Source organism: Aquarana catesbeiana, linkage group LG02, assembly GCF_042186555.1.
Source record: "Aquarana catesbeiana isolate 2022-GZ linkage group LG02, ASM4218655v1, whole genome shotgun sequence".
Taxonomy (NCBI): Eukaryota; Metazoa; Chordata; class Amphibia; order Anura; family Ranidae; genus Aquarana; species Aquarana catesbeiana.
In genome coordinates this window covers 411893874-411908174 of record NC_133325.1, presented here as the reverse complement: position 1 = coordinate 411908174, position 14301 = coordinate 411893874, and the positions used below count along the sequence as shown (strand labels likewise).

General features: G+C 43.2%; 1 protein-coding gene across 6 annotated transcripts in view; it reads right to left on the bottom strand.

Moving 5' to 3' along the window:
• The window catches only part of COL16A1 (collagen type XVI alpha 1 chain), a 283723-nt gene that overhangs the window by 122335 nt on the left and 147087 nt on the right, over positions 1-14301 (bottom strand). For all 6 annotated transcript variants that reach the window (XM_073615404.1, XM_073615405.1, XM_073615408.1 and 3 more), the window contains exon 11: positions 7545-7571. In XM_073615404.1, coding sequence (XP_073471505.1) covers positions 7545-7571 — 27 coding nt within the window. The remainder of the gene's footprint in view (positions 1-7544; positions 7572-14301) is intronic.

Below are 14301 nucleotides of genomic sequence, written 5' to 3'. Positions count from 1 at the left end.
TAACTTTCATAATGTGCTAGTATGGGGTACATACTAGCACATCATAAAAGACTTACCTGTAAAACTGATCCAGAAGTGCGCTGTCACCGCTGACAGGGCTTCCATCTTCACCCGGTCTTCCTTCTGGGTTCGTGGGCTCTGGAATAGCTGAGCTGTGATGACAGCATGGGAGTCACGATCAAGGCACAGGAAACTCTATGGATGGGACACTTGAGTGTGCTCTCCATTCAGAGTATTGTGCCCATGCTCCAGTGACATCACCGGCTGCTACACATCTAAAAATCTCATAAATGGTGCACATTTAGGAGATGTTCACTGTACCTAGAGGTAAGCCGTAGTATTGGCTTAACTGGTACAAGTTAAAAAGTGGAGTTTACTACTGGTTGAAAGGGTGTGTGTGTGTGTGGGGGGGTTCTCATGAAAGCCTGGAGGAAGTGGGATGAATTATGCTGGCCGTCATTCAGCTCAAAAGATTAAAGTGGATGTAAACCCTCTCCTATATGAAGTGAACAGCCTCAGATGATACACAGGGATAGAACAAATCTTTTTCAGTTTTACATGTATATCTACTGTCTTCAGCTTTATATACTGTTTAGAAAGTTCAGATCATGTTAGGAGATTTTCTCTTCCTGGTTAGCACTGCAGTGAAGCCTGGGCATACAGCCAGGGGAGCTGATTGGAGGAAAGGCACACACTCCCTCTCCTCATAGGTAGAGACTTTCAGCTCTGTTCGTTGAATAGTTCAGGGCTCTGCTAATCTATTTATAGCAACCTTCCCAACACAAAACTCTGGCTTCTTTTATCATATGTGACAGAGAACTTGTCAGAAGTTATCAGGCTGATAACAGAATAACAGAGCAGGAGACAGCTACGGGACGTAGTGCTTTGCAGAGAGATAACAAAACACTGCAGATATATGTGCCCAGCTCAAATTTCATGAATCGAATTTACATCCACTTTAAGGACAACTAATGAGGGATAGTCTGAAGATAAGTATGCAGCCCACTCTGCTCTTTATATTTTATCTTTTATCCACTTGCCGACCACCCACCGCAGATGTAGTGCGGCAAGGTGGCTTGGCTGCTCAAATCATCGTACCGGCAGGCGATTCGTGCACTAGCTTTCATGGGCATGTGGCGCACGCATGCTCCAATAGGCCAGCGGGGAAGCCAATCAGCGGGTCTGACGGACTCTATGTCCGCCGGCCACCCGCGATCGTTCCCCGCAGAGACAGAACGGGGATCTGCTGAAGTAAACAAGGCAGATCTCTACTCCACTGATGTTAACCCCTTCCCTGCCAGTGTCATTAGTACAATATATATACATACATACTGTATACATATTTTTAGCACTGATCACTGTAATAATGTCACTGGTTCCCAAAAAAGTATCAAAAATGTCAGTTAAATACCACCAAGAGAAAGATCTAATTGTGGAAAAAAAGGGACGTCAATTTTGTTTGGGTACAACATCATACGACCGCGCAATTGTCAGTTAAAGTAACGCAGTGCTGTATCACAAAAATGGCCTGGCCATTAGGGGTAAATCCTTCCGGGGCTGAAGTGGTTATTGGGCTATTTTTTTAGTATCACTGTGCTTCTTCTCCTTATACCATCCAAAAACAGGCTGGGTTAGGTCCAGGATAACCTGGGCGCAGAGGAAGTGTGTTTAATAATAATAAGACTGAGTACATCACAAAAAAAGGACTACAGGGAAAATATTTATATTGACGGTGAATATTATTGCAGCAAAAGATATTTTTTCCTGTTTTATCTTTTAATGGCTTATTCATTTTTATGTTATTGTTTTTTCTTGAGTTTTGCTAGAGTTGACCCCAAACCTCTATAGTTCCCCTTTAATATAAAAAAGGAACAGAAAGTGATCCACACAGTATTTAAAGTGTTATTTTGAATATGTCACACTTACCAGTGATTTGTTTTAAGACTTTTGAAAGGCAACTGCATAGTGCAAATAAAATTGGTGTGCAGTAGCCCATAGCAATCAATAATAAATCAGCTTTTGTTGTTTGACTGACTCTAAGTTGGTGGACTTTAAAGGTTGCCACTGGTTAATGCAAACCACAAGCTGCTACTTGCACTGGTGTTAGATCCATACACATAGGCGTGTTAAAGTGATTCTGTAGTGAAGTGCAGATAAAAGCTGTTCCTTGAAACAAGAGAAATACTTACTTCTCCCACTGCCCACACCCACTAACACCGCTCTGATGAAACAAAATTGCCCCCCAAAGTCTCTTTAGTAACCAACACTTCTAGGAGTTTCTCTATTGTTTCTAAAGAGACTTCATACATTGATTTCTCTTCATCAGAGCAGCAGGAATAGTATTTACTATCTTCTTTTGCAAGGGCAGCTTTTTTTGCACTTTCTTTTAGTGATTCATTTTAACACAAAAAACTGTGCTATGATTCTAAAGTACTGTACAGCGGTATAGGAAAAATCACACTAAGGTTACAAGATAAGATCAAACACGTGTAAACAGCTTCCATAGAAAAACTCTTCAAAGACCTCCTGTAGGGATTTTCCACTTGAATTTATAGGACTGTGTGTAACTATAATAAATACAAGTTACTTTCCACATGGCTAAATTCAGTTGTGTTTTGCAAGTTTTATCTTGTATTTCAAAATGGAAATACAGCAAAACCTTGGTTTGAGAATAACTTCGTTTGAGAGCGTTCTGCAAGACAAGCAACATTTTTTAATAAATTAGCTATGTCTTGATATACTGTACAAGAAGCGTCACGCAACAACTGAGTGTAAAAGAGAGGAGAGGCGCCTTTAAGTGTAGCAATATGGTTGCATTTAATGAAGGTAGAATATTTAGCAACTCACATGGTTGATGATTTAAACAGGCACATCTAAGTATGCAGGCATCCGGGGTAAAGCTGTCCACATAGACCATCCTCCTCACTGCCATTGACGTCATCCCTTTCACGCTGCGCTCCACGAGCGCTTCAAGCCTCGCTTTCAGATCGCTCTACTGCAGAGTAGTCTTCCCGGTCACGATTGCAGACTGACAGCGGTGAGAGCCGGCGGTGCGGAGGTCTATGTGGACAGCTTTACCCCGGATGCCTGCATACTTAGATGTGCCTGTTTTAATCATCAACCATGTAAGTTGCTAAATGTTTTACTTTCATTAAATGTAACCATATTGCTACACTTAGAGGCTCCTCTCTTCTCTTTTATACTCTGTAGCTCTTGCTGGATTTTGCTTCTAATCCCCTTGTGGAGGCTGCCATTTGTGGATGGACATTTTATGGTTACGCAACCTATGACATTGGTATAATCTTTTATGGACTATAAACTAAAGGACGTATGAATAAATGGTTGTGAAACGAATCATTTGAGTTTCCATTAGTTCTTATAGGGAAATTCGCTTTGATATACAAGTGCTTTGGATTACAAACATGCTTCCGGAACGAATTATGCTCTCAATCCAAGGTTTTACTGTATATGAAGAAAGAAAAGAATCAACATTTTGTTTAAAGCGGAACTAAAATGTATCTGAGCACCACAAACTAAAAAAGGCTATTTAGTTCATTTTAATATTCAAAGCAAATGCACCCATCCATCTGTGTGTCCATGCTTTGTTTCATTTGGAAACACGCCTCTAGCATTTCTAGCCATGGCCATCTTGAGTAAGGGCAGATGATTCATGTAGAATTTACTTCCTGGAATCCATCTACCCTTAGTTCATGCCGAGAAAGTTCCCCTCGGCGGATAAGGACCCCCTCTACTGCGCAGGCGCAGCGCTTGAGCAGTAAGAACAACAAGGGAGTCGCCGAAAAGAGCCAAAGCTGAACACCTGAGTCAGCTGTACACGACGCCTGCATGCCAAGAGTTTGTAACACGCCCCTCGTGGGCTTGTCACGCTCGCCATGCTTTGGGCACGGCCTCACTGCGCTTGGCATATTATTATTCTACCTCTATGTCCACTTGGATGGTCGGGCTTTAACGTGGACATAGGGTAGAATGTAGTGCGCAGGCGCCGTGTACAGCTGACTCGGGTGTTCAGCTTCGGCTCTTTTCGGCGGCTCCCTTGTTGTTCCTACTGCGCAAGCGCTGCGCCTGCACAGTAGAGGGGGGTCCTTATCCGCCGGGGGAACTTTCTCGGCAAGACACCGGCAGAATGGTGTGCTTAGCTGAGAAAGCCCCTCCTCCAGATAAAAGAGAAGAAAAAAGTACATGAAGACTCTTGGGATGTATGACATCATTTTCGCCTAGGTCAGAAACCAGAAAGCAACTGGTAAAAAAAAAGTCTAAAACAAGGAAATATAATATACCTTCCTATTTATGTACTAATTCTGCCAGCATAGGGATTAAAAATGGTTAATCTTGACTGAGAAAGTAAAGTTCTGCTTTAAGTAGGATACCATTAAAGCGGAGCTCCACCCAAAATGGGAAGCTCTGCTTGTTTGGACCCCCCCTCTACTTCCACGTTTGTCACTTTTTGGGGGGGAGCGGGTATCTGGTTTTGACAGATAACCGTTCCCACTTTCGGGTAAGATCGTGCATGCGTGGTAGGAAACCAGCTGTGAAGCCTGAAGACTTCACTGCCAGTTTTGAAGCCAATTGGGCTTGGGGTGCCAACATCACGGGATCCCTGGACAGGTAATTCTCCTTATAATAAAAGTCAGCACTGCAGCTACAGTATTTGTAGCTACTGACTGTAATTTTTTTTTTCAGACAGAGCTCCGCTTTAAATACTGTATAGTGTTATAATGAGGTAGCAGGATTTTCATGAGATTGCGGTGGTATGCTACTAATTTTGTTTAGTTAAAAGACATCAGACGTAAGGTCTGTACCATATGGGACATTTTTTTTACATGTAGCAGTCCCCTTACACTTTCTTACTGTATTACAAATCTAGTGATGCCTCCTACTGAACACTTAGATTTGCACAAATAGCTCATTTCTTGAGGTCTCTTTGATCCTCTATAGAGCCACCAGCTTTAATGGCCTATGAGAAGTGGTGTACTACAGATCAGGGCTCCAGGGGTGGCATCTCCATTGCATATATGTCCCTGCTGACCTCTCCCCAGATGCACCCATATATGCTGGCTTGGGAGAGGGACCTTGCTTGTGAATGGGAACCGGAGGACTGGTATTCCAGGCTTCAAGTTTCCTACAAAGAAATATTGAATGATTGAATGTCTCTCTGATAGAGGCTAGTATTAAAGTCTTGATGCGGTGGTATTTGGTTCCTACTTGCCTAGCCAGAATGTATCCTATGGCTTCAGTGGAGTGTTTTAGAGGCTGCTCTCTGTGAGGCACTCTGCATCATATTTAGTGGGAATGCCCCAGGTTGCGCAGTTATGGGAACAGGGTTTTTTGTATGCTGCGCAAACTGCCGGGTGTTCCAATTGCCTAACAGGTTCCTATTGTACTACTTAATGATCCCCCACCAGGTCTGCCACGACCTATGCTGCTCCTTTTTAAATGCAACAGAAAACCTGCAAACAAGTACTACCAATTTAGCCTATGGGCATAGGTGTGCGCGCAGGGTGTGCCAGGTGTGCCTGGGCACACCCTAATCACTCCATGCGGTGCCAATTCCTCCTGCTTCCTGGCGCCCTGTCTCCCCCCTGTAGTGCTGCCAGCTTCCCTCCTCTCCTCTCCCACCGGCTGCTGTGGGGGATGTTTCAGGATGGAGAGCGGGGGATGGAGCCAATAAATATTTAATTTATCGCCCCCTCTTCCTTTTCTGAGTAAACACAGTGAGTGATCTGTACTAATCATTACTGTGTTCATTCTTAACTGAAGCATAGTAAACTATGTTTGCCATGCTTCTGTTTGTGAATGAGCCGGACGCTGCTCAGCACAACACTTCCCATTCGTTCACTGTACAGTGCAGTTAAGGCTGCAGAAAAATGGATGGGGAATCTCTGTCCTCGGTCCCTTTCTCCTCTCTATCTCCCTGATCCCTGACTTGAGACATCACGGGTCTGTTTAGACTCTTAATATGTCACCAAAGCCCCCAACAGGGCTGCTAAAAAAAAATAAAAGATTTTTGTAAAAAAATAATAAAAAAGTAATATTGTAAAAAATAATAAAAATTTAAAACTACTGACGCTGTCCACTGCCCTACTAACACCAATCTCTGCTCTACTGACACCATCCACTGCTCTGTTTATATACACGCATGTGTGTTTGTGCTCTGGGGTGCACACCCTAATTCAATAGGTTGTACACACCAATGCCTATGGGTGAAGATATCACTGATTGGGGAGAATAATCCAAATTTAGGATGTTTTTGGTCTTGATGTTCAGGGTTAAATACCAAATAATAGCCACCCACCATACCTGGGTGGGCAATGCAATCATCATCTACCAGTAGAATGCCAGTCATTTTTTGGGCAACTGGGTTTGTAACATCTGCTGGCCAATCTTTGTATTGCGGGTACTATTCACTCTAATGGGAAATAGCTAAAGCTCAGTGGGAGGGACAGATGCCCAACAATGGGATTAGTTGCTGCCATATTGCCATCTGCTGTGCTGATCTATGATTTGTGTGTTCTGTCTGCTTAATTGTTAAGCTCCTGCCTCGATTCTCCCTAAATATGTCAGATGGGCCAACTGAAACTGTGGCACTGCCCTATCTGCTGATCTGTGTGTTCTGTCTGCTTAATTGTTAAGCTCATGCCTCGATTCTCCCTAAATATGTCAGATGGGCCAACTGAAACTGTGGTACTGCCCTATCTGCCGATCTGTGATTAGTGTGTTCTGTCTGCTTAATTGTTAAGCTCCTGCCTCGATTCTCCCTAAATATGTCAGATGGGCCAACTGAAACTGTGGCACTGCCCTATCTGCTGATCTGTGATTTGTGTGTTCTCTCTGCTTAATTGTTAAGCTCCTGCCTTGATTCTCCCTCAATATGTCAGATGGGCCAACTGAAACTGTAGCACTGCCCTATTTATATTATTTTTACATAGTATAATCCAAAAGATTATGGTGAGAAGGGATTAAACTAACCACAAAGACCACCCCCCCCCCCCCCCCCGGATGAGTGCATAACACAATACAGCCTTCTTGTAACAGATGGCTTTCACATGTCTCTTTGCATTGTTACTCCCAAAAATAGGAAGATTATTTCTCACTTCAGGGTAGTAGGTGGAGCCATGCAAATAATAACTTTTTGCTCTAATGGACAACTGTACATCTAGATGTGTGATAGAATGAGACATGACCTTCTATTTATAGAAGGCTCCACTGAGCTACACACTAATATTTTTGGGGTAACAATTTGAGGTCTTCCACTTTCAAGGAAAAAAAAAAAGAAGCCCACTTATTCTGCTCAGCAACTCCTTACCAAAAATCTCCCTGGTCAGTTACCGGCACTCTTAAGGCTACCACCAACAGCTGGTCAGTTTTCCTAAATATGGCCCAACATTTATTAAAAAATCCAAACTTGTTCTTGCCTTATCATGAAATCTAAGTCAAATAAACAGTTAAACTCCAGGGCTCCAAAGGCAATTCCAATATAGAATCAGCTATAATCAGTATAAATTGTCTTATAAACAGATCCTTACCCTGGGGCCTGGTGGTCCTGCTGAGACCTGCAGACAAAACAAAAATGAGAATGAACCCCAAAGCCTTAATATTTGCATAAATACACAAGATCAATGTACAGGAAATAATCCAACTGAGACTTTCAACGCAGAATAAAAAAATTAGTACAGGCAGTTCTGTATGTTTGTTCTTAAAGAGGAGTTCCAGGCAAAAATTAAACCCCATTTGAAGCAAGAGCACACCCCACCCCCCCTCCTTTTTGGATATATATTTTTTTCCTTTCATACCTTTTTTGAATGTTTTCTTCCGGACTTCCATCCCATGTCGCCGCGGCGAGGTAAGTCACTTTTGCGTTTTTTTGTGCCCTCCTCCTGCCCCCCCGTCGCCTTCTGGGACCTGTGTGTGTCCCAGAAGATGACGGGACAATTCAGAAAGTACCACGGGGACTCGCGCGTGCAGAGTAGGAAAAGAGCTGTGAAGCCGTAAGGCTTCACTTCCTGTTTCCCTTAGTAAGAATGCTGGAGCCTACACCCGGAGCCAATGGATGGGTGGGCTTTGGGTGCCAACATCGAGGGCTCCCTGGACAGGTACGTGTCCTTATATAATAAGTCAGCAGCTACAGTATTTGTAGCTGCTGACTTTTAGTTTTTTTTCACCCAGGCTGGAACTCCGCTAAGTTGAATTCATATGTAAGTTGGGACAGGTACATTTTTTAAGTGTAACTCCAGCCCAAAAATGATTTTTAATTTATGGATAGCATATGAAAGGGTTAACTGGCCATGCAGTGAGGTGGGATTGCTTACAGGTCTACCAGACAGTAGGTGGCAGCATGTGGTGAGCAGCAAGTCGTCACAATGCCTCTGTTTGTAAATTTGCGTTGTATGTAAGTCAGATGTTTATTACTCCGGGACTTCCTGTACATTTATAAGCTTTGTATCATGTTCCCTATAGCTACATACTGAGTGCACAAGTCATATATTTTTACTGAGACATAGTTACTGATTGGGTCTCCAAATTCTGTTTAATTCATGCTAACAATAGACTAACATAGACAACTATTATTGATAATTCTGTTGTATGTAAAGTGTCACTAATAATACAGAATTAGGCAAACCAAAACTAAGCAGGATTTTTTTCATGTAAACTTCACAAAACATAACTGTACACTGAACCGAAAATAATACAGGATGATCTAAGTGTCTGTAGTTTTTGCTTTAATCTTTTTTCACTTTGTTTCAATAATGCATTTGGTGGCATATATGCAATACAACAAATTAGATACTTCTTTGTCCAAAGCTGAACTCTAGGTAAAGGTATTTTTTGGCTTATGCTTCATACAAAACAGGTTACCTCTAATTCTAGGTCTGGATTAAATGAAAAGTATACCTAGATGGCTGCAGCAACCATCGGATCTGCAGCTGTCCCCCACCGCCTCTAAGACCAAGAAGTGAGAGATCAAAGGCAACTGATCTTTCAGTTCTCGGTCATCAGCCTGCAGAGAGCTGGTAACTGTCAGACTGTCAGTCACTGGCCCTCTGATCTGCCCCTCCAGCTCTAATTGGAGCTCTGGGCTGTGGAGAGGGGCGGAAGTGGCTGGCTCAATCTCCCAGTGTCTCACTGAGAGGCTGAGCCAGCTGCCAATCCAGGCATCTGGGTGGGTCCGGACAGTAAAGTCAGGGTAAATGGGTCAGTGTAGACGGGAGCGCAGAATGAAGTACACTGCTGTAATCCATAGGAGAAGCATAGCCAAAATAGCTGTTTGTTTAGCTTGTTTAGTTTCAAAATCCTCCATCATGCGGAATGTACAGAGAGGACTATACATCCAGCGCTGCAGGGATGAGCGCTCCAGCTGTGACAGTGAAGGGATTTTGTATTTCACCCCTGCTTTCCTCTTTCTTTGTCCATTCACAAAACGCCTTGTATTCTCTTCACAAATTACAGGGCATTCTGTGAATAGACAAGGGCCGATCCTGTTGTTCACCCCCGTGAGGCACTAAATTCAGCTCTGCATTGCTTCTACAGCAACTTAAAGTAGCTCTTTGTATAGGGAGGAAGTGTGTTGACATTCCGGCAGCGCTGGGAAACTGTCATTTGAAACAAGTGTAATGGTGGGAGATGATTGTCATAGTATGGGTCATCCTGTTGGAAAGGTCATTGGGTCCATTCACTGGATAAGGGTTGATACAGATTTTGAAGGAAATCATACCATTAATCAAGGGGAGGATACCACCATACCACCAACGTGGGATTTAAACTTTGCGGAGAGCCATGTGTAACCTTAATGCAGGTGTATATTGCTATTTTTAGTATTTGGGACCATCGATAATACCTTGCTGATTTCTGAACCTTAATTCACCACCATTTGGGCTCACCAGAGAGACATGATCTTGCACTACACATAGCTATCATTACAATGTTATGAATCATTGCAATTTACAATATATAAGTAACACTCCTCTTGATGGTTGCCTCCTTGTGTCTAATTCGAGTGTCCCCACAGCTGCCTGGCAGACATTAAGATCGTGGCGACCTCCAGTCTTCTAGCAAACCTATTACATAACATATATTGTGCACCCCATCCAGCCTCCTGAAACACGTTGAGGATTCAGGCTTACCTCACTCCCAACTTATAACATTTAGAATATATTTGTGCAGCTATGATCACATAATGCAATTTATTATACTGATACAATTGCTTTACAATTTGCTGTATTATTTTAATAACTGGAAGTGTGGCATAACCCCTCTGGATGAGGCCAACCTATATGTCTTTCTAGTTGAAATGGGATTGGTTTTATGCCCCATACACACGGTCGGACTTTGTTCGGACATTCCGACAACGAAATCCTAGGATTTTTTCCGACGGATGTTGGCTCAAACTTGTCTTGCATACACACAGTCACAAATAGTTGTCGGAAAATCCGATCGTTCTAAACGTGGTGACGTAAAACACGTACGTTGGGACTATAAACGGGGCAGTAGCCAATAGCTTTCATCTCTTTATTTATTCTGAGCATGCGTGGCACTTTGTCCGTCAGATTTGTGTACACACGATCGGAATTTCCGACAACGGATTTTGTTGTCAGAAAATTTTATATCCTGCTCTCAAACTTTGTGTGTCGGAAAATCCGATGGAAAATGTGTGATGGAGCCTACACACGGTCAGAATTTCCGACAACAAGGTCCTATCACACATTTTCCATCGGAAAATCCGACCGTGTGTACAGGGCATTATTGTAACACCCTGTTTCAACACACATTTTAACCGCTTTAGCTCCGGAAGGTTTACCCCCCTTCATGACCAGGCCATTTTTTGCGATATGGCACTGCGTTACTTTAACTGACAATTGTGCAGTCGCGCGACGCTGTACCCAAAAAAAAACGAATGTTCTTTTTTTCCCCAGAGCTTTCTTTTGGTGGTATTTGATCACCATTACGTTTTTTATTTTTGCGCTAGAAACAAAAAAAGACTGACAATTTTGAAAAATTACATTTGAATTTCTTCATCAATTTAGGCCAATATGCATTCTGCTACATGTTTTTGGTGAAAAAAAAAATCCCAATAAGCGTATACTGATTGGTTTGCAGAAAAGTTATAGTGTCTACAAACTATGGGATAGATTTATGTAATTTCTTTTAATTTTTAATAGTAATGGGAGAGATCAGCGATTTTTAGTGGGACTGCAACATTGAGGCGGACAAATCTGACGCTAAGTGACACTTTTTGGGGAGAAGTGACACCAATACAGTGATCAGTGCTAAAAAAAATGCACTGTCACTGTACTGCCACTGGCGGGGAAGGGGATAACATCAGGGGCGATCAAAAGTTTAAATCTGTTCGCTGGGAGTGCTTGCTAACTGTGTGTGTGTGTGTGTGTGGGGGGGTTGTTTGAAACATTTAAAACAGAGACCTGTGCATCTGCTTAGCAGAAACACAAGATTACCATCTTCCCCTCTGACAGAACAGCGATCTGCCTTGTTTACATAGGCAGACCGCCATTCTGTCTGCCTCGGGAGCGATCGGCGGGTCTTGGCGGACTCACTGATTTGCTCCCACTGTGTCCAATGACAGCGGGAGCGGGGTGCCGGCGGTGCGTGTGTGCCTCCCACGTACAGGTACGTGATTTCACGCTGAAGGGCCACCCTGCTGCAGTACATGTACGTGGGGTGGTCCAGAAGCTGTTAATAAAAAAATAATTGCTTTTCATAAATAAGCGTGTCATGCCTTAAAATTTCACATATTCATATTTCTTTTGGCTGTTTCTTTAATTCTTATTACAATGGGATGTGGCACCATTTTGCTCAGTCCCATTATTACAATTTTTTTTTTTTTTTAATATAGGCTTGCAAATTAGGCTTTAAAACGGCAACAACATTTGGCTCCCATAGACTTCAAAATAGGTTTAGGCGCCATGTTTAGGGTCTGCAGATTTCCCACTAGCTGTAGTGAACGTGGAGCAAAACTTACTCAGTTTGCTCATTCCTAATGCTTTGTTAGCATATGAGCACCGAAGCAAAACTGATTGGCTCCTTGTCCTACTTCTCCTACTTCTAGTCTGAGCTCTGCTGTAAAAGGGTTACAACAGGCTAATACGGAGTCCAAATCCAGGTGCTTACAGAGAAATACATTAAATAATGTATTCAAGCCCATCCTGTCCCCAAGTTCTCCTCCTTTAAAAATATTGAGGCTGGTCATGTGACTGGCAGGGTCCTGTTTGTCTCTTCTCCAGCACTAGGCAATGCTCAATGATGTTATGGCATCACCACCCTTATCTCTGCAGTGTTGTACTGGGAGTGCAGGGTGCCATGGTGACTCCCTAAAGTGAAATTGGACCTAAATGAATACAGAGCTGCATTCCTTTGCCTGGATGTCATGCTGATCAATTGTCTCAGTCCGTCTGACTTAATTTGCTGTATGTTCCAAGTCAGTGACTCAGAACGGGTTTATATCAGAGAATCAGAATTCCAGGAAGGCAAAAAGCAATTTTTTAAGTTCACAGTTGCAGCTTCCAAATTTATCTCAAAGCAGGTTTCCTATGATATTGAATGTTTGATTACACACATTATTCAACATGCTCGTCTATCCCTGCAAAGGGTGCTGAACAATAAGCCACTATATTGAATGCAAGGAGTGGAAGTATCTAAACAGCAGAACACAAAAAGGGGGAGGAATAAGCAAGGAGCCAATCATGTGTGTTGTATTCTCAAAAGCCATGCTGATAGGAGGAGAAAGCAGAGTGACAGAGAGCTGAGTTTATCAGCCTGCTTCTTCTCCTTTTACTGTCCAGTCACAAGGCAGGGGGTAGAAAGGAGACCTGTAAGCAAAAGCGAAACTACAGCCGAGAAATATCAGGTCTCTGCCACTTTTAGACTGGGCGGTGCTGTAAGGACTGGATGGACAAAAATGTGAATCTTTTGGCAAGTAAAACAGTTCTCACATATGCATTTCATCCATATATTTATCTATTTGCCTGGATTTAAAGTATAACTGAAGGCAAAACTTTTTTTTTTTTTTAATAGAGTGCAGAGGGATTAGAACACCTGTCAGTTTGTATTGGTGTCTGTTGCCTCCATTAGGGAGATTCGCCCTCTCTATTTGTCCTATTTACTATTATCATTGAAAGTGAAAGTAAAATAAAACACCAAATTTTGGGTTATCCCCAGAAAAGTATTAGAGGGGAAATCTTCTAATGGGGGCACTAATTCTGGTGATCTGGGGGTCCCCAATGAATTCCCCTTAATTTTCAGGGATTTCCTCTCCCTTCCTGTTTGTCTATGGAACAGGAAGTGAAGGGAAATCTTCGCAATGGGAAACAGATGGAAAAAAAAAATCCAACAGAGGTTATAACCCTCCCTTACTATATCCAAAATGAAAAAAAAAGTTTTGCCCATAGTTCTACTTTAAGTTTTAAAGCACATGTGTCAACCACAAGGCCCACCAGCCAAATGTGGCCCACCAGGTCATTTTATGTGGCTCTTGCACCCAAGACTTTTTTTCAGATGGAACGTGGTGGATCTCCGTTCCTCCCCACCTAGCTCTCGCCTTCTGCTCCCCGCTCACCACTGCCACTTGTAAACGCAGAAGCCTTCTGTGTTTACAAGGACAGCTTTTCTCTCGGTGGCGTTCACAGATCCCTGCCTGCCCTGCACTGGCGGCGGGGACAAGGGTGGGATGGGGAATCATTTGGTAAGCTGCACTGTGATGCCCATATGTGCCCGGGTGCACAGATGCTGACCGATGATCTCCCTGCAAGTGAGACAAAGAGGCGGAGCCGCCTACACTGCCAGGAAGTATTCGATTTGATTCGAGCCGAGCAGGTGAGATGCGAGAACTTTTTGGGGGGGGGGGGCAGGAGAGATGTGGGTTGTGGATTGAGATCTGTGCAGAAGTGGTGGATGGGGGAGAGTTGTGCGTGGAAGTAGGGTTGCCACCTGATCCCTTTAAAGCCGAACGCATATTAATTACACAGGTTCTGTGGCTGATTAAGGTGGTAATTAAGCTCACTTGGTGCCTTATCTGCATTAAATTAGCCTCAGAACCTGTGTAATTCATATGTGTTCGGTTTTAAAGGGATGAGGTGGCAACCCAAGGAGGAAGTGAGATGTGGACAGCCTGTGAAAGAGAGCTGAATCCTGCACACTGTGCATAGCATCCCGAAACCCTGCACTATGTACACAGTGCACCTCTGAACTCTGCACTCTGTGCATAGCGCATGCCTAAACTGTGCATTCTTTGCATAGCGCACCCCTGAACTCTGCACTCTGTGCATAGCGCAC